General features: G+C 44.6%; 1 protein-coding gene across 13 annotated transcripts in view; it reads left to right on the top strand.

The window, feature by feature from the left end:
* Cadps (calcium dependent secretion activator) overlaps window positions 1–22,825 on the top strand; it is a 444,098-nt gene that overhangs the window by 204,121 nt on the left and 217,152 nt on the right. For all 13 annotated transcript variants that reach the window (XM_075988597.1, XM_075988589.1, XM_075988596.1 and 10 more), the window contains exons 5-6: window positions 3,466–3,699; window positions 8,856–8,977. In XM_075988597.1, the coding sequence (XP_075844712.1) occupies window positions 3,466–3,699; window positions 8,856–8,977 (356 nt within the window). The remainder of the gene's footprint in view (window positions 1–3,465; window positions 3,700–8,855; window positions 8,978–22,825) is intronic.

Here is a 22,825-nt window from a genome sequence, read left to right as displayed (position 1 = left end):
ATCACAGCCCAGATTGACAGAAAGCTATTTCTTCTCAAGGCTCAAGTACTCAGAGAAGGGAAAAAATAATGGCCTCGTGTTCCATCACGGCTTCAGTTTTCTGAAGCTCTTTTTATGATGTCATTTGAAACTGTCCAACGTCTGGGAAGAGCAATCATGCTTTGGGGTTCCGGATGTTCTCAGGCAGAGTTTGGTGGGAAATAACTCAGCAACAGAAGGGTGAGGTGTGCAAACATCGGCTGGGCCTTCTTCTAACATGTCAAGACAGAGGAATTTCAGGCAGAAAGTGAGGCTGGGAAGATGGCTCAGTAGCATTTGCTGCACAAACACAAGGATCCGAGGGCCACAGCACACATAAAGACGTGTGGTAGAACATGTCTATAGTACAAGAGTTCCTAGTGCAGAGTGGGAAGAAGGGGTAGAAGAACCTGCAGAAACTCACGAACCAGCCAGACTGGCACACACAGCAGTGAATGACAGAGACCCTGCTTCAGGAAAGAGTGAAAGTGAGGTCCAGCACCCAAGGTTGTCTTCAAACCTCTGCATGTGTGCCTGAACCCACATGAACACACACAGCGATGTCATGTAAGCAAGCATGTGCATCACATACACACACTCACACACACACATAAACACACACAGAGATGTCATGTAAGCAAGCATATGCATCACATACACACACATTCACACATACACACTCACACACACACACTCGCACACACGTAGAAATTAGCTTGATACGGGAAATAACCAGGCTAGCTAAAAGATAAAAACAATTATATTTTTATTTATTATAAGGGGAAAACTCACAAAACAGGAATGAGAAGTCCAAGCTCACACCTTAACTTGAATCCACTTCTTAAAGATAATTGGCTAATAAGGTTTCCCCATCACACACACAAACCCTTAACTGAGTCCCGAGGAAGTACATGATGAAAGAGACCAGACTTGGTGTATACTCTCAAAACTGACAAGCCAAAGATAAACGATTTCATAAACACTACTCTTCCTCTCCCAGTGCACTTGGCAAAGACAGCAACTGGAAGTAAAAATGCAAGCTCCCATTTACCCAATCCTCCTTCAAATATCCCTGTGTGTATTAACATTCGAACTTGAAATTGAAGATAAAGGTGATAGTTATATTATTGTACTTTAAGCTCTTGGGATGTAAACTTTGCCGTTTGGCAGCCTTAATGTGACATAGGGACTCCTCACACCACGAGCCCACCTACCTCTGTACTCTTCACTCTCGAGAAGGAACATGTGCAGATGAGGACACGCTGTGTGGATTATATTTAGCTATCCTCTTAGATCCATCCTCCACAGGAAGAAGAGCATGCCTATTGCTCTGTTCCCAGCTAACTCAGCCGCGAGCCAAACTTGTCTTCCTTGACCAGACCTCATCCGTGAAGCCCCACTAGTTCTCTCTGGAAGCATTCCCATCTCTTGTCTGTCTACGAGAATGTCTACTTTGATGTTTCTGTGTTCATCCCCCCTACCCAACCCTGATAACTGTGATTTAAAAATATGTTTATATCCTTCTATCAGAATCTTCCTAGGGACAGGTACACCGTTCACAGGTTTGTGTGCTTTGCTAAGTCAGAATGGCCCAGAACTCCGGTGTCTATGCCTTCAAGGCTCTGCAAGTTTGCCCCAGTTTTCAGGATCCCTGTTGTCCCCCGATGGAGTTTAAGAATGAGGATGTGTAAGCGCCATGTGGAAGCTTTAGAGCTATTGGGCTTTGGGGAGCCTCTCACATCCACTCACCGCTAACTCCTGTCAATACCAGGACTGCACCATTGCCACCCTGCCGCTCTCACATCCACCCACAGTGTGCTGAGAAAGTACCACACAGTGCGAGTACAACCCTTAGGCAAGAAGTGTTGTTAGTAAGAGCTTCCCGAAGGAACCAAACTCTGAGGTGGCTGAGTAGATTTGAGACCCTCGTACTCTTTTGGAGCAACCCCGTTCTCTTCCAAACTTTATCCATAATCCCCCCACCTCCCTTCACAGCTGAGCGGTAGATACATGAGTGTTTCATATAGACTTCTTGACAAGCTATTGACCCAGTGTTATGATGACGTGGTGTCTAGATCTTCAGCAATGTCCTGGGGACATGAGTGAAACCACACTCAGCATGGAGGCAATTTTGATGTGTTGGTTAATTCCCTTGTTTCTAGACCAAATGTTTGACCAGAAGCAAGTTAAGGAAAGGATTCTTTTGGTTCTTAATTTGAGACTGGAGTCCATGGGTAGGGAAAGACGAGCTGCAGATGTGTGAGGTGACTGGTTTCATTATGTCCACAGATCTATGAGTGTTGATAGTCACTTCCTTCTAGTTAGTCAACCCCAGATACTCACTCATGGAATGGGTGGGTCTTCAATTCACCTAAACCAGAAACACCCCCACAGTTGTGCCCCAAGATCCGTTTCCATGGGGATTCTAAATCCCATCATATTAGCAATCAAGGTTAACCATCATGCCAGAGAATTAAAACCAAGGTTTTGAAAAAAAAAAGCTTGTCTGGGATTGTGTAATCTGAGCTGTGGTTTCTACCTTGCTGGGAGCTCAGTGTATCCTGGGACATTTCCAAGCCCATCAGTTTTTTGAATTGATAGATCAGTTTAAATTAGATTTGTCATAACTCATAAAATCTGTTTGGCTTTCCCCTCGCCCCATCAGTAGGCTATAGAGTAGGGTTTTCAGGGCAATTTCATACTCCAGCTTGGAAATGGCACTTTGATAAGGTTGCCAGCCCAGGGAATATTCAAGGCACTTAGGCAACTTGAAAGTCTAAGCGGAGAAGAAAGTATCTTAGTCAGATCCCTTGCTTTTCCAGCTGAAGTCGTGAGCCAGGAGGGAGAATGGCAGCGGTCAGTCCTGATGCTCAGCTCCCCTGCTACTTTCCTGAAGAATTATATCCTGTTTTTCTTCACTTTATTAATTTTTTCAATTTTTATTGAAAATAGTAAATATTTTTCTTAGAAATATGCACAGGCTGTAGTTAAAACATTTCGAATGAGCTATTTTTTAAAATTATTCCTGTGACAAAAATCTCTACAGGCATCCAGAAAAAGGGTGGGCTTCTGTCTCTGAACTTACAAACAAGTTGACCACATTTTGACAAAGAAGGAAAAAAAATGGTTGGGACTGGGACTGGATTTGAAAAACTATCGTCCATTTTTCTTTGCACAAATCGAATTTTCTGGAGAACACCAGGGTAAAAAATAGAGCAATAGTCAAACGTTTTCCTCTTTCTTACCAGATGATTATGTCTGTGTTCCTACCTGTGGAGATTCTAGCAGTGTCTCCACAACCAGCTGGAATGTTTCCTAACACACTTCTATAACATCAGGGCAAACTCATTCATGGTTGACACGATCATAGGTAGAACTCTGGTATGTGAGCTTTCTATGTAAATCAGGTCTGATTGTTTATTTTTTTCTTTTCTTTTTTTTTTCAAGGAACGCAAATTTCCTAAGTTCGTATCCAAAGAAATGGAGAACATGTACATTGAGGAGCTCAAGTCCTCGGTCAACCTGCTCATGGCCAACCTGGAGAGCATGCCAGTGTCCAAGGGTGGAGAGTTCAAGCTGCAGAAACTCAAACGGAGCCACAACGCTTCCATCATTGACATGGGCGAGGAGAGTGAGAACCAGCTGTCCAAGTCCGACGTCCTGCTCTCCTTCTCCCTGGAGGTAAAAAGCCTCAAATCCCTGAAAGTGAGCTGGTGCGGTAAGCCAGCGAAGGAGACCTAGGGTAGGGATGGAGCACAACATCACAGCCATCTTGTTTTTCCGCGTTGGTCCTAGAACGTTATTAAGATAACAGCTTGCTGGGGTAGGTCACCTCGTCAGCAGGTATACTACATCCCCTTTGCCAGGAGCCTTGTTTCTCCTAAGGAAGTGAAATCTGAAGAGCCGCCTGCCAACTGTGATTATTGAATTATTTCCTTCTGTCTGAAAGCAGTACTCAAGGATTCTGAACAAATTTTTGGCAACTTAGAAAGCTTGTGTTTTTAGAAGCCTACGTTGAGAGTGATGAAGTAGTATCGCTGGAATGAGTTACAGATTTCCTTTTCCCCTCATCTGTCCTGGTGGCTGTATGGCAGAGTCCCCTGTGAGTGTTATGTTTGTTTTGTTTTAGTTTATTTCAGCCTCCAATGTAAGAATCTGTCCAGCCTAAGGCAGAAGGGTACTCCACTCTGCACGTCAGTGAATTCCTCTATCACGTTCTCTTCACACATGGGCTCTTCATATTTTCCTATTGAGTGGTTTTGATCCATATGTTTGGAAGCATAGTCATCATAGTCAAAAATAGGAACACCCTTAATCCCCACTCAATGAGTGAATGAATAAGAAGAAAAAACACGACATATCTGTATAGAAGAACACTATACACCAAGCAAAAAGAACACTTATTGAAACATGCACTGATATGGATGAACCTCATCAATATTACACTTAGTGTAAGCAGTCAGATGCAACACACGACATGTACTATGACCCACACAGATCTCCACCATCCCGAATGCTACAAGATTAGAGAGGTTAGCTGTCTGTTACGTAAGGTGGAAGGTTGAAATGGGCATACATATGGTATGTGGCATTATGTGCGACCCTAAAGCCAATTAAAGATGGTTGCCCCACAACTTGGTAAGCTTATTAAACAGTCACAGAGTTGTACACACAGAGGGGTATAATCATATGGCACATGAAATATGCCTCACGAAAGCTGTGAGGAACTCAGACAGTCTGGAATGTACTTTAACAAGCTGTGTGAGCACAGCAGGGTGTTTGCTTTGCCATACTGAGGACTGAATGCGGGCTTTGCCTGTACTCAACAAGCCTTCTGCCATGGGGCTATTGTGTTTCTCATCTTTGCCTTTTATTCTGAAGGTCCCCCTAAGTTGCTCAGGTTGGTTTTGGATCTGCTGTGTATCCTTGGCGGGCTTTGAACTTGCTACTTTAGTGCATCAATCCTGAATACCTGGGATTATGGGCCTGTCCCAATAGACTTGAATATAGGTGTTCTTTTACATACTCTAAAGTTAGAGAACCCCATATAACATATCGAAGGTCAATAGCAATCAAAAATTTGTATACACACATATATAAGTATGTATGTATATATAACTGACATAAACTTATACACAAGTAATATTTTGATACATTTTAGTAATGTTCAAGTCAAGATAAGCAACTTTGTCCCCTCAAATATTTATTATTGCTTTATGGTAAAATGTTCAAAATCCTTTCTTGTACTACAGAGAGAGGAAGGGAGGGAGATACAAAGGGCCAGAGGGAAGGAGGAAGGGAGGGAGGGAGAACATTTGTACACCCCATAACAATCGCATGGTGCTTCTAGGTTGAAGGAAATCAAGAGGACAGATCACTTTCTGTAGATTTAATTAGAGTATGGAAAGGCTAAGCGTATCTTGTACATTGTCGTTAAGGACGCTGCGTTTCGCTGTGGGTAAACTATTTTTCTGCTCAGCTCGGATAGAGAGCCCATCTTCACACTGCAGCGTTTCCACGCGTTCTGCTGTCAGCAGAGGTGGATCTTAATTAAATATAGACCCTTCGTGTGAGAAAACACATCAGTGTAATCTCACAGAAACTTTCTTTTTTATTTTTTTTAAGTACTGCCACCCGAGGTACTGAATGCTGTTGCTTAGGTGTCTTTGAATTTGATTATTGCCAATTAAAGGTGGCAATTATTCCCTACTCCCTCTTGTCTTCCAACAGATAGAAGGAAAAAGTATTTTATTGACATTCATAAAGCTTTTAATAATGTAATTTTCTAATTCATTATTAATTCTCAATATTAAGTAGCTGATTGTCTAGGATATAGGTGTAAGCAAGACCTCAGCCACAGTCTTCGCCTTGTAAATACAAGCACAGATTGCAAAGCCCTTGGGTCCTCACATACTTTTAATTGGAAAACTAAATGGCACAGTATAGTAAAACCACCAGCCAGAACCTTTGCACGTCTCTTCATGGGCGCATTTGGGGAGCACAGAGAGTGGAGGCCGCAAGAATAGGTGGAGACAGGACTGTCGTTGCGGCACAGGAGGCTGCAATTTGAATTTGCAGGTCAGTGCAAGGCATATTTCAAGTAATCAGAGAACTGAGTGGCTGGAAGAGACAGGGAGACACAGCTCAATTAGCTGCAGGAAGAGAAGAGGCCCAGCATGCTGTGTTGTGAATGTGGGTGAGGGGGTGCTCCAGCAGAAGCAACAGGTGTTTGCCGAAGGCTGCTGTGTGAGCCCCATCTCACCAAGGGCCTCTGAGGTGTTCGCAGATGTGTGAACAAAGCCTGACACTTGCAAATGACACAACTAACGTGGACCCAGAATCCGACGGAATGTGAGATCTTTCAGATTCTAAATTGTTCTCTTTCCGCCATGAATGCCACTACCTTCCATGTATGTGGTTCTTTCCCAGTATATAAACTTGGGATAACAGCTACACATCACATCCCTACCTCCTAGATAAGATCGCTGAGGTGGGTCCGCCGAGATGGCTCCATGGGAGAAGTACTTGCCACACAAGTGTGAAAATCTATAGAATCTACCTAAGTCCCGAAGCTGTAGTGAGCGCCTGTACCCATCACTCCTATAGCAGACGGGAGACTCCTCAGAGCTGTCAGGCCAGCCAACAGGGAGTACACCACAGTTACAAAGGACCCTGTCTCAAACAAGGTGGAAGACAAGGCCAGACACCTGAGGTTATCCTCTGCCTTCCACACAGACATCTACACACACTCTCAAGGAAAAGAAAGAAAGAAGGAAAGGAAGGAAGGAAAGAAGGAAGGAGGGAGGGAGGAAGGGAGGCAGGGAAGGAAGGAAGGAAGGAAGGAAGGAAGGAAGGAAGGAAGGAAGGAAGGAAGGATGAATGGAAGGAAAGAAGGAAGGAAAGAAGAAAGGAGAAGAGAAAAAAGCTAAGCCTCTGCATGTTTAATAAGACAGAACTGGAAGGGACTTAAGTGTGACATCATTTCCCAACATCCCAGAAGCTGCCCAGGGCCCTCAAAGTGAAGCGTGGCCCTTGCCCAGCAGCAGCAGCACCAGGGAAAATCCATCTGAGGGGAAGATGTCTGGGTTACAGCCAACCCTCTGAGCAAACGCTCAGAAAGAGGAACCGGTGACCTCTGCTTTACAAGCTCAATCAGTGATCCGATTCATCCTGCTTGAATCTGTTATCCCATGGCAAAATTAAAACTTACACATCCCAAGGGTGCTTCCTTGAACCAAAACCCCTCAGAAGCATGTGTCTTTTTCCTATACCCATTTCTCTCTCCTTTTTAATGCCATGACCCCTTTTGTAGAGAGAGTGATTTTCCCCAAATGCTACTTGTAGTTACTCGTAGGTCACTAAGGTAATGTGCTATTGTTCTGATTGTGAAGTTCGTGTCCCCTTCCCTCTTTCCTTTTCCTCAATGGCAGAGTCTACCATCCTATTGCTATCAGAATAGCAGGTGACTAAATGGAACGGGGATAAGAAATCGCTAAGTTTAAGCGAGTTTAGAATAGACCAGAGACTATAAAGCTGCATGTTTATTGGGGTTCTGGTTCAACCACCTTGGCATACAATCATCATAAATAACTCTGAAAGTAGTATACATACATAGAGTTGGCACATTTTATTCCTCTTTATTCAGATCGTCAGCATTTAAAAATCAAATTTTTGATCGTAATGTTGTATGATCAGACTTCTCTTTTCTAGCAGGACAAAGCAGTGTGTCTGGTCATTGAGCTGGGGACAGACAAGTGGCAGTGATCCTTGTGGACAGAGCCTGTGCTCTTCGAGTTGTCATAGTCTCTGCCACTTCCTGCCCACACTGTGGTGTGAAAGCTGGTGACCTTGTTTGACCTCTAGTTCTTCCTTGTTGCTTATCTTGCTATCAAGAGAAAGCTTAAAGCACAAACTGTGTTTCTACCAAGTGCTGACCTAAAAGGCTAGAATTTGTTTGTTTTTCAAGACAGGATTTCTCTGTAGCTTTGGAGCCTGTCCTGGAACTAGCTCTTGTAGACCAGGCTGGCCTCAAACTCACAGAGATCCTGCTTGCCTCTGCCTCCCGAGTGCTGGGATTAAAGGTATGTGGTACCACCAGCTAGAATATTTTTAAAGACAATGTGGGACAAAGCCTTCTTTTTCTATTTGTTTAACGTGAAGAGTAGCCCAGTTCACCTTACCTGTCTGACCTTAAGAGCATCTGAATTAGCAAATCTCGCTGAGACTCCCTGGCAGGGTAAACATTGAGCCAGACCTATAATCCTCACTGTTACAGCAGAGGAGCGGAATTCTAAATTCAAGACCTAGGCTACACAGCAAGTGTAAGATTAGCCTGAGACCCGCTAAGATAAAAGAAAGAAAGAAAAAAAGAAAAAGGGAGGAGAGAGATAGGAAAAAGGGAGAAGGTTCAGAAGAAAGAACAGACACAGATAAGTATAGAGACAGACAGATAAAAAAAAGGAAAAGGAGCAGAAGAAAGAAGGGAGGAGGGGAGGAATGGAGGAGGAGAAGGAGGGAGGGTGGACTGAAGTGTCTATCTCAAGTGTAATGGTTACTTAGCATCTGCAGGCCCCTCACTCAATTCACACTGCAGCAGAGGGAGTGGATGAACCACATTGTTCCTTCCACCCAGAAGGCAAAAGGCTCCATTGTAAGCAGTTACATCTTCTCCCTAGAAGACCCCTAAATCTGAGTAATCAGTAAAGCCCAGCCCAAGCCGTGGCCTCCCTGTTGGCTTTTTAGCTTCTTGTCTCTTTCTCTTCCTGTGGGCAATGCTACCTCTGCAATGCTACCGCTGGCTTTGGTGTTAAATCCTTCTTATATGATTCTGTCTTCAGGTGGTGATCATGGAAGTTCAAGGCCTTAAATCCTTGGCTCCAAATCGCATCGTGTACTGCACCATGGAGGTGGAGGGCGGGGAAAAACTACAGACGGATCAAGCTGAGGCTTCAAAGCCAACGTGAGTAGTTTCTCTATGGTTAATCTCACCGAGTTTGTCGCCATTGGTTTGGTTTGTGCCAACTCCAAAATGAAGGCCTGTTTTCCCAGAAGAGACTAGGAAACACACATCTTCTTTATCAAGCCAGGCGATGTGACTCTATAAAAATCTCATGCAGTCCAGGCTGGACTCAACCTCCCCCATGTAGCCCAGGCTAGCCCTCACCCCCCATGTAGTCAAGGATGGCCCTGGGCTTATTTTCTTCCTCCTTTCACTTCCCCAGGGTTGGTGTCCCAGGTATATGCCACCATTTCTGGTTTGTGAAGTTCCGGGGGTTGAACTCAGAACTCCATACATAGGAGGCAGGCATTCTTCCAACTGAGGGACATCCGCGGCCTTGACACCATTTTTATTTGGCAGCTATGACAAGGATCCTAGTTAATTCAAAGTTAAAAAGGGAATCTGAAGCAACGGTCGCATTTCTGAAGCTTTTAGCCACAGGTGACTGGGTGGAGTGTGTACAAGGTGCTGTGGCATAGAGGAAGCAAAAGCGGCCACTGTGAGCTTGACAGTGCTCACGGTTTAGTGGGGACATCACAAATGTGTATTTATAAATGCAGTCAGCCTGCCTTATCTGTGGTTTCTAGATCTTTAAATTCAACCAACTGTGAATTGAACATTTTTGACCAAAGAGGAAAGAATATTGTTTGGCCTGGTGTGGTGTCATATGCCTTTAATCCAAGTTCCAGGACAGCCAGGATCACATAGAGAAACCCTTTCTCAAAATAGATAAATAAATAAGATAAAAAAAATAAAAAGAATATTGTTGCAGTGCAACTGTTTCCAGAGTACTTAGTACTAGGAACCTGTGACCTAGTGGTGATCCAGAGCCCGTGCAAGGATATAAATAGGTCATTAGCACTCTGTGATTTGATATGAAGACTCGAGCATCAATAGGTAGAGGAGGTCGGAACCAATACCCATGGGTACTTATAGACAAATAGAAATAAATAGAAGAAAAGGGAGCTTGAGAGTAGGTGCTTGGGAGACCTGAACCAGCTCCTGAACAGATCATTTTGGGGGTACCTGAGTTATCTGCTTTAATGTTATAAAGCACCCAAAGAAATGAACAGCTCATGGATAGTTCTTAGTTGACAATCCCTTTGGCAAAGAGGAATGTATAGAATGGCCCATTGGGGCTGGGGATAGTGGACCAAGGAGTTTCCTAAGCTGGGCGAGAGGAAGGGTGGTGGTGGGAAAGATGCTGGAGATGCATTGGGAAAGCATCTTTGACTGGCTGCAGTAGATGGGCCCAAGGTCAGGCTGTGGATGAATTAGGATGCTGGGGGCAATGACCAGTAGCAGTGCAGATTTATCCGTTTGGGTAAAGAGACTTCCCAAGCCTCCCAGAGAGAGGGGGTGAGAAGCACGGCTTTGATTTTCCTTTTCCAATCTCCATCATGCCTGCGTAGATGAATGTGGCTGGCAATAATCCTTAAGAGTCATCAAAAGGTAACCCCCACCCCCACCCCAGCTCCTCTACCCCAGAGCATCAGGAGCCGTTTGGAAGAACATGAAAATCTCACCAGGATGTTCAAACAAAATAGTTCAAAGGAATCACTGAGTGTTTCTTGGGCTGGAGAAGGGCTGAAGGTATCGTGTTCCTCCAAGTGGTTCTTTGTATGAATAGCAATGCCTCAGAGGTCAAGAAGTATGTGTGTTGGGGCTGGGGGAGCTAATGAACATTCAGGAGGAAATAGAGGTCAATGTCACTTGTCCTATGTCCTCGCTCCCCCCTCTTAATCCTTGTTCCACCTGATGATGACTGTGGCTGAAAGCCAATTTTTCCTCAAGTGTCCTGATCTTTATCAATGTCGTTGTGCCTTGCTGTTAATAGAGAAGAAGCATTTTCAATGTGTTAGGTGTGCCTGAAAGAGCGTACCTGCTCACATCTGTGGAGGTCATGCCATCCACGCGCATAAACTCTTCAGGTCAAAATGTGCTCTTGTGGCAGAGGACGCTCCTTTGAGTCCCCGTTCGTCAGAGATTATTACAAAACCCTCACGGAGGGTTTGCTGATTCGTTTAATGCATGCAGCACGCAGGCTTCAGAACCAGGCTCAAGTCCATCAAATGCTTAAGAGTTACCTAGTGTGCTGTGTGGAGGATCTCAAGATAAATGTGTATCCAGGAGGGACAGGGTATATCATAATCACCTTGTGATGTCTGCCATGTGAAGGGAAGGGTTACGACGTGAGGTAGCCTGTCTACAGTGCTGAAGCCAAGCACCCAGATCTGAGCACTGTCCATGTGCTTCCTGTCCCTTTCTTTATCCCTCTGATACAGCCTCCTTTCATCTTGCCCTTGTCCTCTTCCGAATGTGCGCTTCTTTCTCCGGAGATGTTCTTTATCTTCTCCTTCATCATAGTTTGGGGCAGATAGATAGGTTTCCTCTGTTTCTGTCTGCTTTAACCTGGGAAGATACCTGGGCTTGTCTGTGTGGCTCTCCCTTCGTCCTGCCTCTTTCATTTGGACTTGGGATCTTCTCCATCATTTTGTTACTTTGAGGATTTTAATTCTTCTCCTCCACTTGCTATTTTCCCCACTGCTTTTCTCTGTGCTATTTCTGGCATTTGATTTTGGTTACCTTAAAAGTTACCTGGTAACTTTCCCTAGGGTAACCCTATTCCTACCGGAACTTTTGAATCTTGTTTTCTTCCAGCCAGCTTTTGCCCGTGTCCCATGTATATGTTCCCAAACCAAAATCCCATTCAAGCCCGTTTTGTTACTCACAGAGTCTACCTTTACAGCTACTAAATATCAGCCAGTAGCCACACAGTGCACCTTGCTTATCACATATTTACAAGGAATTAAAGTTCAGAAGGATGTTATATGACTCGGTTTACCCAACAATGTGATCTCTCTACAGTAGACTCAAGAAAAACAGAACCAGGGACTGGAGTAGCATAGTCAAGTATGTTTGGGAAACTGGAGACGTTATGTCTCCTGGTGAACTTCTCATTGTTCATAGACATTTTAGATCTCTGAAGAGCCCAGTGGCAAATAAATCTATCTAACAGCTTTTAAGTAAAATCACACTCCAAATTTATTTGAACTGATATCTCTGAAAAGTCGTTGGAAACCCTGATCTATATCGCTCAGCCATAGTAACTGGGACTTTGTGATCTCTGCCACTTCTTTTTATCAATTGTATTCTTTCCCTTGCAAACAGAGTACCTTTCTCAGCAAGGTCAGATCGGATCCATTGTGTGATTCACGTGATCTGTGTCCATCGTTATGAATGTGGTGGGGCCAACTTTTATGTTCACAGCTCAGTTGTGGCCCCTACTTGCTCTTCAGTTTATCTACATATTTGCTGCATGTGGATTATTTCTGAGCATGCCACATACCCATTCAGCTCTGTCTTCCTCCTCTGGGTCTTTAAGGTGGTGAGCCACCAGTATGTGCTCCAAAGCTGCAGGGAGCTGTGCTCGCCGGGAATCATCGTCTCCATTTGCAACACACTGTTTCTGCTTCTGGCAGGGAAACCTGGAGTGTGGGAACAGAAAGAACTGGAGTCCTTGTGTAAGTAGAGAAGGGAGAGTCTGGTTCTAGGGCCCTCGCTGTATTTGTTCATCTTCTTTGGGACAGAGCTGTAAGCCATCAACGCCGTGGGTGATATTTTTCAGGTTTTCTTCTAATCTCCAGGAATAGCAACAGATCTTTAGGTATTGCCTAAGTATAGCATTGAACGACATCAAGTCAAATAGAAAGCAGTTTCTCCATTTCCACGTCTTCACCTGCCCATTCCTCTGGTCAGAACAAGGAGGGCTTTTGTTTTAATTTGGTGCTCAATAGCCTTTGGCACCTCCTCAGGCCCCAGACTTGGCTCCTCCTGCGGCAGACGGGAGCAGTTGGCGGTCACTCTGCTCAGACTCCCTGCAGCAACTCTTCTTCATGGCTACTGCTACTGCGCCTTTTTGCCAACAGGGAAATGGGTTTCCCTTTTTAGAGAAATATGTTAATATTTCAAGGCTGAATTAACTTAAAGAAAATGCATTGCGTGCATAATAACACAGGATAAAGGGTGATCCCGCTAACAGGGACAAATGTGGAGGTCTAAAGACGGCAAGCTGGCAAGCACCCCTGAGTGGGTGATATTGTCCAAAGTCACTCCTTGTTGGGAGTTTTGCACTGTGAATGTTTCTGCTCTCACAATTTGGGAAGGTTAAACACCGGGGTCTTTAAATAATGTTTCTGCAGGAGAACATTTGAATAAGAGCCCCGTATTTCTCTCACTTACCTGAAGCTACACTCCTCTGCATAAAACTCAAGATTCCACTTGGCAAGTCCACTGGCCACGACAGGCCACGGAGGGTAGATCCCATTGTTGCTGTGGATCAGAAATCACAGTCAGATCCTCCCCTGTGCATCCAAGAGACTGGGTAGGTAAAGTGTCTTGGCTGAGAACCCTCGCCATAGCACTAATCCTTTTCCAGTGGCACCCGGTCGGTTCAGAAATTAAAGAGAAAGCGCAGTGACTTTTGGACCATTTTTCTCCTGTGGAATATGCTCTCTGCAGCAATAGCACAGAGTAGAAGAGTCGGGCTCTCGTGACCAGCTTATGCAAAGAGAGGGAGATCTGCTGAGTCACCAGCACAATTAGCCTGCGACAGAGCAGCTTGCTTCTTCCCATCGTTGGCCTCGTGTATCATTTTCTCCGCAGCGGCACGTCCCTTCTCATTTTAACCAAATGTTTTCTGTGTCCAGAGCCTGGGAATGGCTTACGTGGAAGCAGAGTAACTTTTCCCCTTCCCTCAGTTGAATGTGAAAAGAGGCTGAGGGTGGGGATAGGTGTCTGTCTTTCTTCTGTGGAATCTGTCCATCTGTCCAGCTAGGGCTGGCACTACAGCGGCGAAGCGCATATACCCAGCTTTGGGACTTCGTGCAAACATCCTGATAAAGGGCCTCGGTAACGAACACCATAGTGGAGTCGTGAGAGTACAGGCGACTCTGATCCCAGTGATGCCCTTGATGTGTACAATGTTCACACTAATGTCCAAAGGACGAGGAAGGAAGAAAGTCTTGGGGAAAATGTCCCAGGAAGAGGAAAGAGCAAGTGCAAAGGCTTTGAGACCAGAAGTCGTCAGCAGAAAGGAAAACAGTGCCACTGGGTATTAGCCAATAAACATCCCTAAGGAAAGTCCAAAGAACACAGCAAGGCCAGACATCTTGGGGCTTTCTGAACCACAAGAAGGATGGCTTATTCTAAGGCTCTGGCAAAGCCTTGGGGAGGTTTTAGGCCAGGGAGCAGAAGATTAGGTTGCTATCTTATAACCTAGAACATCTGAAAAAAATCAGAGTAAACTTAGAATCACAGCGATGTTAGTTTGCATATACATAGTAAGCACACACTGCTGGCCACGCATTGGTGTGAAAGTGGAGGGTCCTAACGTTACCAAAGTTGTTAGGGCCAGAGCTTGTATCCTGGCAGCCCTAACAAGGTGTGTTCAGCCACCTGACCTCAATATGACAATCAAACAGCAAAAAGGAGAGGGAAAGATGTATTCAGTGTGGGTACACTGGGCAGAGAGACAAAGAAACTTAATGACCCCCAATATGCCTTCCTAATATGAGGGCCAGGGTTATGGATAAATAAGCAGTCCTCGCCATTTCCTGGGTTGCATTCTCTGCAAAATGCTCTGACATATCAGAATTGTGTGAACTCTTTCCCTGGGGAATAGCCTCCGTTTCTGGCTGGAACTAGGCTTCCTCCTTTCTCCTCTCCCAGCATGAGATTCCCAGGAAAATTCTAATATCTTAGGAACCCTTGTTTCAGTAGTCTGACAGTCAGAGGGAAGACCTAAGTGTTTCTGGAAGTTACCATTTCTGCCAAGGTGGGTGCCGTAAGAGTTGACCTTTGGAGTTGTAGAACCTTGCAGCAGAGCAAATGGGGAAGCATGTGCTGGGTTGGAATGACGAATTGTCCGGGAGCCACCGTGGCTTTTTAGGACTCGAACCCACACGTGGAAAAAGACAAGGTCTCCTGAGACCAATTCCTTCCCTTCCTGCTGCCTCCACGCCCCCTCCTGCACGGTCTTGATGGCATTTAGATGGAAGATGCTGTGTAGTGGAAATTCAGGCACCGTTTCTCTCGATTTTTTTCTCAGAGTTAATCAAATCACAAACGGCAAAAGACAACATTAACCTTGAAATTTATTCTGCAGAATCCCAGAAGCTGTGTGAGTGTAGAAGCAGTAAAATGATAACCACCAAATTCAGGATTCTCAGACACTGCCCTGACTCTCAAGACAGAGCCCAAGCCAGGGGCCCAGAGGGTAGCAGAAGAGCTGTTTGTGTGTCAGCTGGAAGGGCAAGGTTAGCCAACTGGGGAAATGGCCAATGGCACTAAAGATGGGGGAAGGATGGTGTACTGAGAACAGGCCTTGGGCAGGGGACTCTAAGTTCTGCCTCTAATCCCATCAGCAATTACCCAAGCTGTCAATCATCAACGTGACACCACACTTCCTAGCTTCTCCAAGCCCTGATAAGCAGTGTTTCAGACCCCTTCCACCTCAGCTACTCTTCAATTCTCTCATCCGGCTGAGGAGAGAGTCATGGGGAGGAGTATGAGGCAGTTAATAGGACCTACGCCTAAGACTAAATGGTCAGGAAGCAGCTGGATGTGGCAGTCAGATGTTGAAACAACCTCCAATTGCGGAAAAAACATCCGTGCAAGCCCCAATTTCTTGAACACTGTAATAGTGAGTCGATGGGAAACTGAGGATGCACTTTTAAATTTTTGTTATTTAATAACCAGAAACAGAATAGGCAGGAATGCTGTGAGGCTATTTACCTGTAACCTTGAGATTCAGGCCAGAAGCTCTAACCCAGTGGTTCTCACCCTTCCCAAGGCTGCACCCCTTTAATACAGTGCTTCATGTTGTAGTGACCCCCCCAACTGTAGAACTGTTTTCATTGCTACTTCATAGCTGGAATTTTGCTGCTGTTATGAATCATAATGTAAATACCCATTTTCTGACCGTCTTCGGTGACCCCTGTGAAGGGTCATTTGACCCCCGAGGGAGTCGAGACCCACAGGTTGAGAAATGCTGCTCTAACCCCATATTAGTAATAAGGCAAGAGCCATTTGGCATAGAGTCAGTGGTAAATGGAGCGGCATGCTGATGTCATAGATAGGAACCCAGAGTCGGGGGTCACAGAACCAAATTCCTTCCTCACATATGTAACCTTGGGCTAACAGCCTAACTCACTGTGTCTTACTACACTCATGAAAATTAATCAATAGTCTTTAGATACTGGAAATTCCATAGACATTATTTTACTCTTACAATCTTGGCTTTAATGCTACTCAAGGAAGGAAGGGGAAATGGGAGCAGAAGGTGGCCTAGGTCTAAAACAGTAACCATTAACTTTGATTTAGCCCATTCTACTGACTAGGTGCTGGGCTAAGAACTACAAGATACTGCTGTGCCCATTTGTTGATGGGAATACTGAGACTCACTGAGGTTCTGTGAGTTAGTCAAAATGGCCCTGATAATAAATAGCTGGGCCAAAACCAAACATGAAATGGTGCTTCTCACTATCTTTTCTACTGAGGCATTTCAAACAGGATTGAGCCTTTAGAAAAACTATAAAAGGTTCTTCTCCCTTTCCTTTCCATGGATTCAGCTGTTTGAACAGTGGTGCTCCGACTGCCAGTCACACAGTGCAGGTTTCCTGGTCAGTGCCTCTGGCAGGTGAACTCAACACATGCGCATCAGCACGGTTTTGGTCTCCAAAGATGAACAGGAGATACCATAAGGCGCTCTGCCCGCCCTGAGAGAGCCCTACATGTGACAGGGCCTTCTTGGAAACCATGACAGTCACAAATGCTCCACCACTCCTTTAAAACCAGTGCCAGGCATAAAACTAGGAGGTGCCATCTGGTCAACTGACAGACCCAACCTTAAATCCTGCCTTCACCATTCACCAGCTGGGCAGCCTCAGGCAAGTAGATGTTCCTCTCTTTTCCTCCATTTCTCCAAACTGGACAGGCGTGCAACCTACCTGTGGGATTGTTGAAACCGATACCATCAGGCTATCTGTGAAAGGGGCAAGCAACAGCCTATTGCAGAAAGTAGTGCTAGCCAAAAATCCCACCATGCATTCACTAAGTACCCCAAGATTATACTAAATCCATGGGCTGGGGAGATGGCTCCACTTGAAATGGACTTGCTGCAAAATCTCAAGTTCATTCTCCAACATTCATATAAAAAGTGGGACACAGTAGTGCCCAGATGTAGTTCCAGAGCTGGGAAGGTAGTCACAGCAAAATCCCGAGGGTTCACTGCCTGCCTAATTGACAAGCGTCAGGTCCCATCCACAGACCCTGTCTCAAAAATTAAGGTGATGGCTCCTGAGGAACCACACCTGAGAATGATCTTTGACCTCTACACTCAAGCACATGCATGAATGCATGTTCACTCTAACACAGGTGAACACACACTCCTGAACATGGGTACACACATAAGAAATCAGTTCCCTCCCATGAAATAGAAACAGAGGCTCAGAGAAATCAAGTGACATTACCCAGTCCTCCAGACACTTCTGAAAAGCAAGGAGATGTGAGCAGCCTTGGAACAGGGGGGCTCTTCCAGTAGAGTGGGGACTCCTAGGGTGGGGCTTGATCCAATGGCACAAGAGTGGTTTCTCAAAGGCAAGAGGAGTCCAGGGTGCAACATATTCCTGTGTCTTACAGTTACAACCCCTTGGGTCTTGCTTGGAGTCCCACACTCCCAGGAGTGGGTCTTCACCCTTCCACTTACCACCATCCTTCTGATCGGAGCCAGTGGGGAAGAGCTTAGAATTCAGCCACCAAGCTGGTTCTGTCCATGCATTCCTAAGCTGCTGCTTTGATTTGTTTGCCTGTGCTGTGGTCTAGACCTCGCCTGATGTTGATAAAAGTGGAGTCTCTAAGGAAACCAGAATATCACGGCTCATGCCAGTACTCTAAGTGTTTGAGAGTCCTGGGTCTTCCATGCTTCAGTCCTTAGATCTTCAGAGTGCCCTGGGAAGACCTTAAAGACTCTCACTCCATTTCCTTGCTTCCAGCTCAGAGTACTTGGAGCCCAGGCAGTCTTAGGAGATAAATCTTCAGCTCTGGCACGACTGCAACGTTCTGCTGGAAAAATCTGCTTGGTCCTGATCCCACTTTTGCTCCTAACATTGTTATATTAGGTGAGCTGTGGAATCCGTCTGAAACTCAGTTCCTGAGACCCATGGCACTGGCACAAGTGGCTGGCTGGTAAGGCCTTGAACATAATAACTAAGCAAAGCATATAAAATGTCCTGCTTTACCACAGTAGGTGGACGCAGGATAGGAAGGCAAACCACGCAGACTTCAGCAGGTGTCACTAAAGAAGAAGAGATCTTTGGCCTCTCAACCAAATGCCCTCTGGTTTTCCTGTCTAGAGTGGTGTAAATGTAAACTCTTTGTACCTAGAAAATCTGTGTGTGAGGATGCCTTTGTACAATACCTAGCATGGAAACATGGTCAATAAATCTTGACTGATAAAAGAATGAAGCCTTGATAGCATGTGGGAAAAGATGATGTGATGGGCTGGACAGACACTCTCTTCTGAGGACCAGTGACCATTAAACTAACAGGCGTCAATTTTAGCACTTAGATGAATGCTCACCCTCCACAAGAACAGAAAAGGCTAAAAAGTAAACACATTTAACCAAAACCTCTGTGCTTGGGTGATGGGGTGTTTACTCAATAGAGGGAGTCTCATTGTTGCTGTTCTTAGTACTGAGGGTGGAAACTAGGGCTTTGCACATGCTCAGAGATGCTCTACCCCTGAGCTACTTTCTTGGCTAAGATAGCTTCTCATCAAGTAGCTCTATCCGTCCTTAGATTCCACTCTGAGGCCACAGTCAGTCTGAACTTGAGAGCCTCCAATCTCTGTTTACCAAGTAGTTGGGATTACAAGACTGATCGGACTTAGCCAAGCATCACTTTTCAAGAAAGGAATACTTATATACACGAGCACGTACTTGCACATGCACATACACATGCACACGCATACATTCATGCACATACACACACACTCATGCACATATACACACACTCATGCACATACGCACACATTCATGCACATACACACACTCATGCATATACACACACTCATGCACATACATACACACACTCATGCACATACACACACACTCATGCACATACACACACACTCATGCACATACACACACACTTATGCACATACACACACACTCATGCACATACACACACACTCATGCACATACACACACACTCATGCACACACACATACACACTCATGCACATGCACACACACTCATGCACATACATACACACACTCATGCACATACATACACACACTCATACACACACTCATGCACATACACACACACTCATGCACATACACACACACTCATGCACATACACACACACTCATGCACATACACACACACTCATGCACACACACACACACTCATGCACATACACACACACTCATGCACATACACACACACTCATGCACACACACACACTCATGCACATGCACACACACTCATGCACATACATACACACACTCATGCACATACATACACACACTCATACACACACTCATGCACATACACACACACTCATGCACATACATACACACACTCATGCACATACACACACACTCATGCACATACATACACACTCATGCACATACATACACACACTCATGTACATACACACACACTCATGCACATACACCCACTCATACACATACACACACTCATGCACATACATACACACACTCATGCACATACACACACTCATATGTACACACACACCAAAGAACAACCAGATGCAACACAAACTAAGTCTGAAAATCTAAGAATAATCATGACACTTAGCTACAGGAGGGCAATCTAATCATGTTTTTATTGTTTCGGAAATCTGTTCCCTGAATAGAGAAAGAAAAATTTTAAAGGGAATGCTTGCTTTTACTTTATACAGAGTATAATAAATCTGCTGTATCAAGATTTGAGGCCTCAGTAGAAAAGAATTAGGTGGAGGGGCCTAATCTCGCAGTAGGATTTCCCACTGTGATCCCCCAGTGTGGTTTTCTGATGTGATCTCCCAGTCTGATATCTCCGTGTTGTCTCATCCTCTGATCTCCCATTCTGACCCTGCAGCCTGACCTCTCAATTCCACCCTGCCAGGGCCACCACCTTCTCTCCTCTCTGCTGCGATGACACATGCATCCTGTTTCCAAGTAAGGGAAACATTGAGTGATGTTCTGTTAGCCAAACATAGCACAACATGGGACCCTAGAAAATGTGTCTCTCCCCTTATTACTTCCTGTTTAAAGAGATCCCAAAGCAGAACCATCTCAGTCATCCCAACCCTTGAAAATAGAAGCCTCAGGAAGAGCTGGCTGATGCCCTGTGGCCACCTGTGATCAGGACTCACGCCATGAGTCTGCTGTGTGCTGACTCCACCAGGATGGTGAGTCGGGGCATGAATTGGACTGTGGAAGAGGGGTACATGCTGCCGCCCTTCAGCAGACGCTCCTTTGTCCACTCAGCTGGTCCTTGCCTCAGCGACCCACTGCACCTGGGGGTTAGGTTTTATATCATATATCATGTTTTAAAGGTGGCACAGAGAATGAGGGGACAAAGGCAAAAGTCCTGCCATTAAGGTACCTATTAACCAATCCTATGGGACATGCAATTGAGAGAGAAACTTGAGTGCAGGTATACCAGAGTTTGACTTTGACCGTGTAGTTGTGACTTTGTCTTATCTTTGGAAGATCTGATAATCAACTGTTGTTTCAAGGTTTTCTCTGAGCTAGTACAAGCTCAGGTGTCATGTAATCATACAGAAAAACCATTAGTTACAATATAACCACTAACAGGATAATACCCATAAAGAAGACATATTCTGATTAATGTTAGTATCTCAATATTCATGCTCAAATATAGAGAAGCACTCAAATTCTTATCGGGGTCAAAATATCCTGTGCTTACTTCATGTTTTCTTTTAGCTTATAAAATTATTACTATGTCTAGATATGTATTATCAAGATTAATATTTGTAATGATTTATGAGACTGTTTTGTGATAAATTAGTAGTTAGGTAAAAGAGTATGTTAGTTTGATAATGTTAGGAAGACGATCACATCCATGTTCAGCAAAGAAATCTTAATCAAATTTAAATAACACCGGAAAGAAAAGTAAAGATTAGATGTTATCCCAGATCTACCTTTTGTACACCTATTAGACAATTTTGTGTTCATCCATCACAGTGGTAGAAGGCTCACCGCCATCTGTTCCTATCTAGAAAGGAGAAAAATTTAACAACTTCCCATCGACACAGGGGTCGGAAATTTCCAAAACTGGACGAAACCGTGTCATTTCTGCATCAACCCCACATCGAAGTAAACTTCTTTTTCTGTCTGCCATAGAGACACCATGGGAATATTCAGCTTACCATGCTAAACAAATGTATTGTATCTGTGCTGTGATGTTAATGTTTGCATTTCAGGGCCTGGGGATATAACTCATCTGATTAAGTTCTTGCTGAATAGCCAGGAAACCTAAGTTCATTTACCAGTATTCACTCAAAACAAACAAACAAACAAAAAACAAGCACTGGAGAGCAAGCCTGTCCTCTGAGAGCTGGAGTGACAGAGACAGAAAGATCCCTGGGACTCATTGGCTAGCCAGTCTAGCCAATCAGCAAGCTCCAAGTTCAGTAAGAGATAGTGTCTCAAAATGATGATGATGATGATGATGATGATGATGATGATGATGATGATGATGATGTGGAGCTAGATTGAGAAAACCACCTAGGTCTGACCACTGGGCCTCTGCGTGTATTTATACGTCAACACACACACACATGTGCACACACAGCAAAGAAAAGTGTACATGCCTATGCACATCAGAACTAGTAAAAAAAATTACATTTGACCATTTTAATGATTGAATTGGAATACTTATATTGTTGATCATTTTATTCTACTCTTATATCCGCAGAAATTTGTTTGAGGACACAAATTCTCATCTTTAGCCGTACTTGGCCAGGTAGCCAAAACACAAGTGCAGTATGAAGCAAAGACAAGGTTCTTCTGGGGAGACTTGCAAAGGCATAGAGAAACCGTCTGAATTTAGGGAGTGGGAAAGGAGGCCAGAGTTGTAACTATTGAAGTCAGGATAACACAAGGAGAAATCAGTGATGAGGACAGTGTGGGTGCAGTTGCGATTTTTCTTTGAGCCGCCAACAAGCTCCCAAAATAAAGACTCAGAGACCTAGTATTAGCTATGAATGCTTGACCTTAGCTTAGGCTGATTCCACTAGCCCTTTTAATTTAACATGTTTCTATTCATCTATGTTTTGCCTCGGGGCTTTTTACTTTTCTTTCTTTCTTTTTTCATGCCCTACTTTCCCACTTCCTCCAAATCTGGCTGGCTGGTCCCTAGCATCTCCCTGGTGTCTCTTTTTCTTTCTTCCCTGAGCCTAAATTCTTCCTCCTCCTTACTCTCCCTGCCCAGAAGGCCCACCTAAACCTCTCCCTTGCTATTGGATGTTCAGCTTTTTACTAGACCAATCAGGTGCCTTAGGCAGGCAAGGTACAACAGCAACATACCTTTACATCATGAAACAAAAACACCAGACCTCTACATGGTTAAACAAATACAACACATCTTTGCGTAGCTAAACAAATATTCAGCAACACGTGGTAGGAAGAGAAAAATCATACAGTCAGCAAACGGGCCATAAAACGGAGTTTGGGATTTGGAGGAGCAGAAGAAAAGCCAGGCTGTCTAGACTGCA

The sequence above is a fragment of the Microtus pennsylvanicus genome, chromosome 10, assembly GCF_037038515.1.
Source record: "Microtus pennsylvanicus isolate mMicPen1 chromosome 10, mMicPen1.hap1, whole genome shotgun sequence".
Classification (NCBI taxonomy): domain Eukaryota; kingdom Metazoa; phylum Chordata; class Mammalia; order Rodentia; family Cricetidae; genus Microtus; species Microtus pennsylvanicus.
This window is presented reverse-complemented; position numbering and strand designations above follow the sequence as displayed.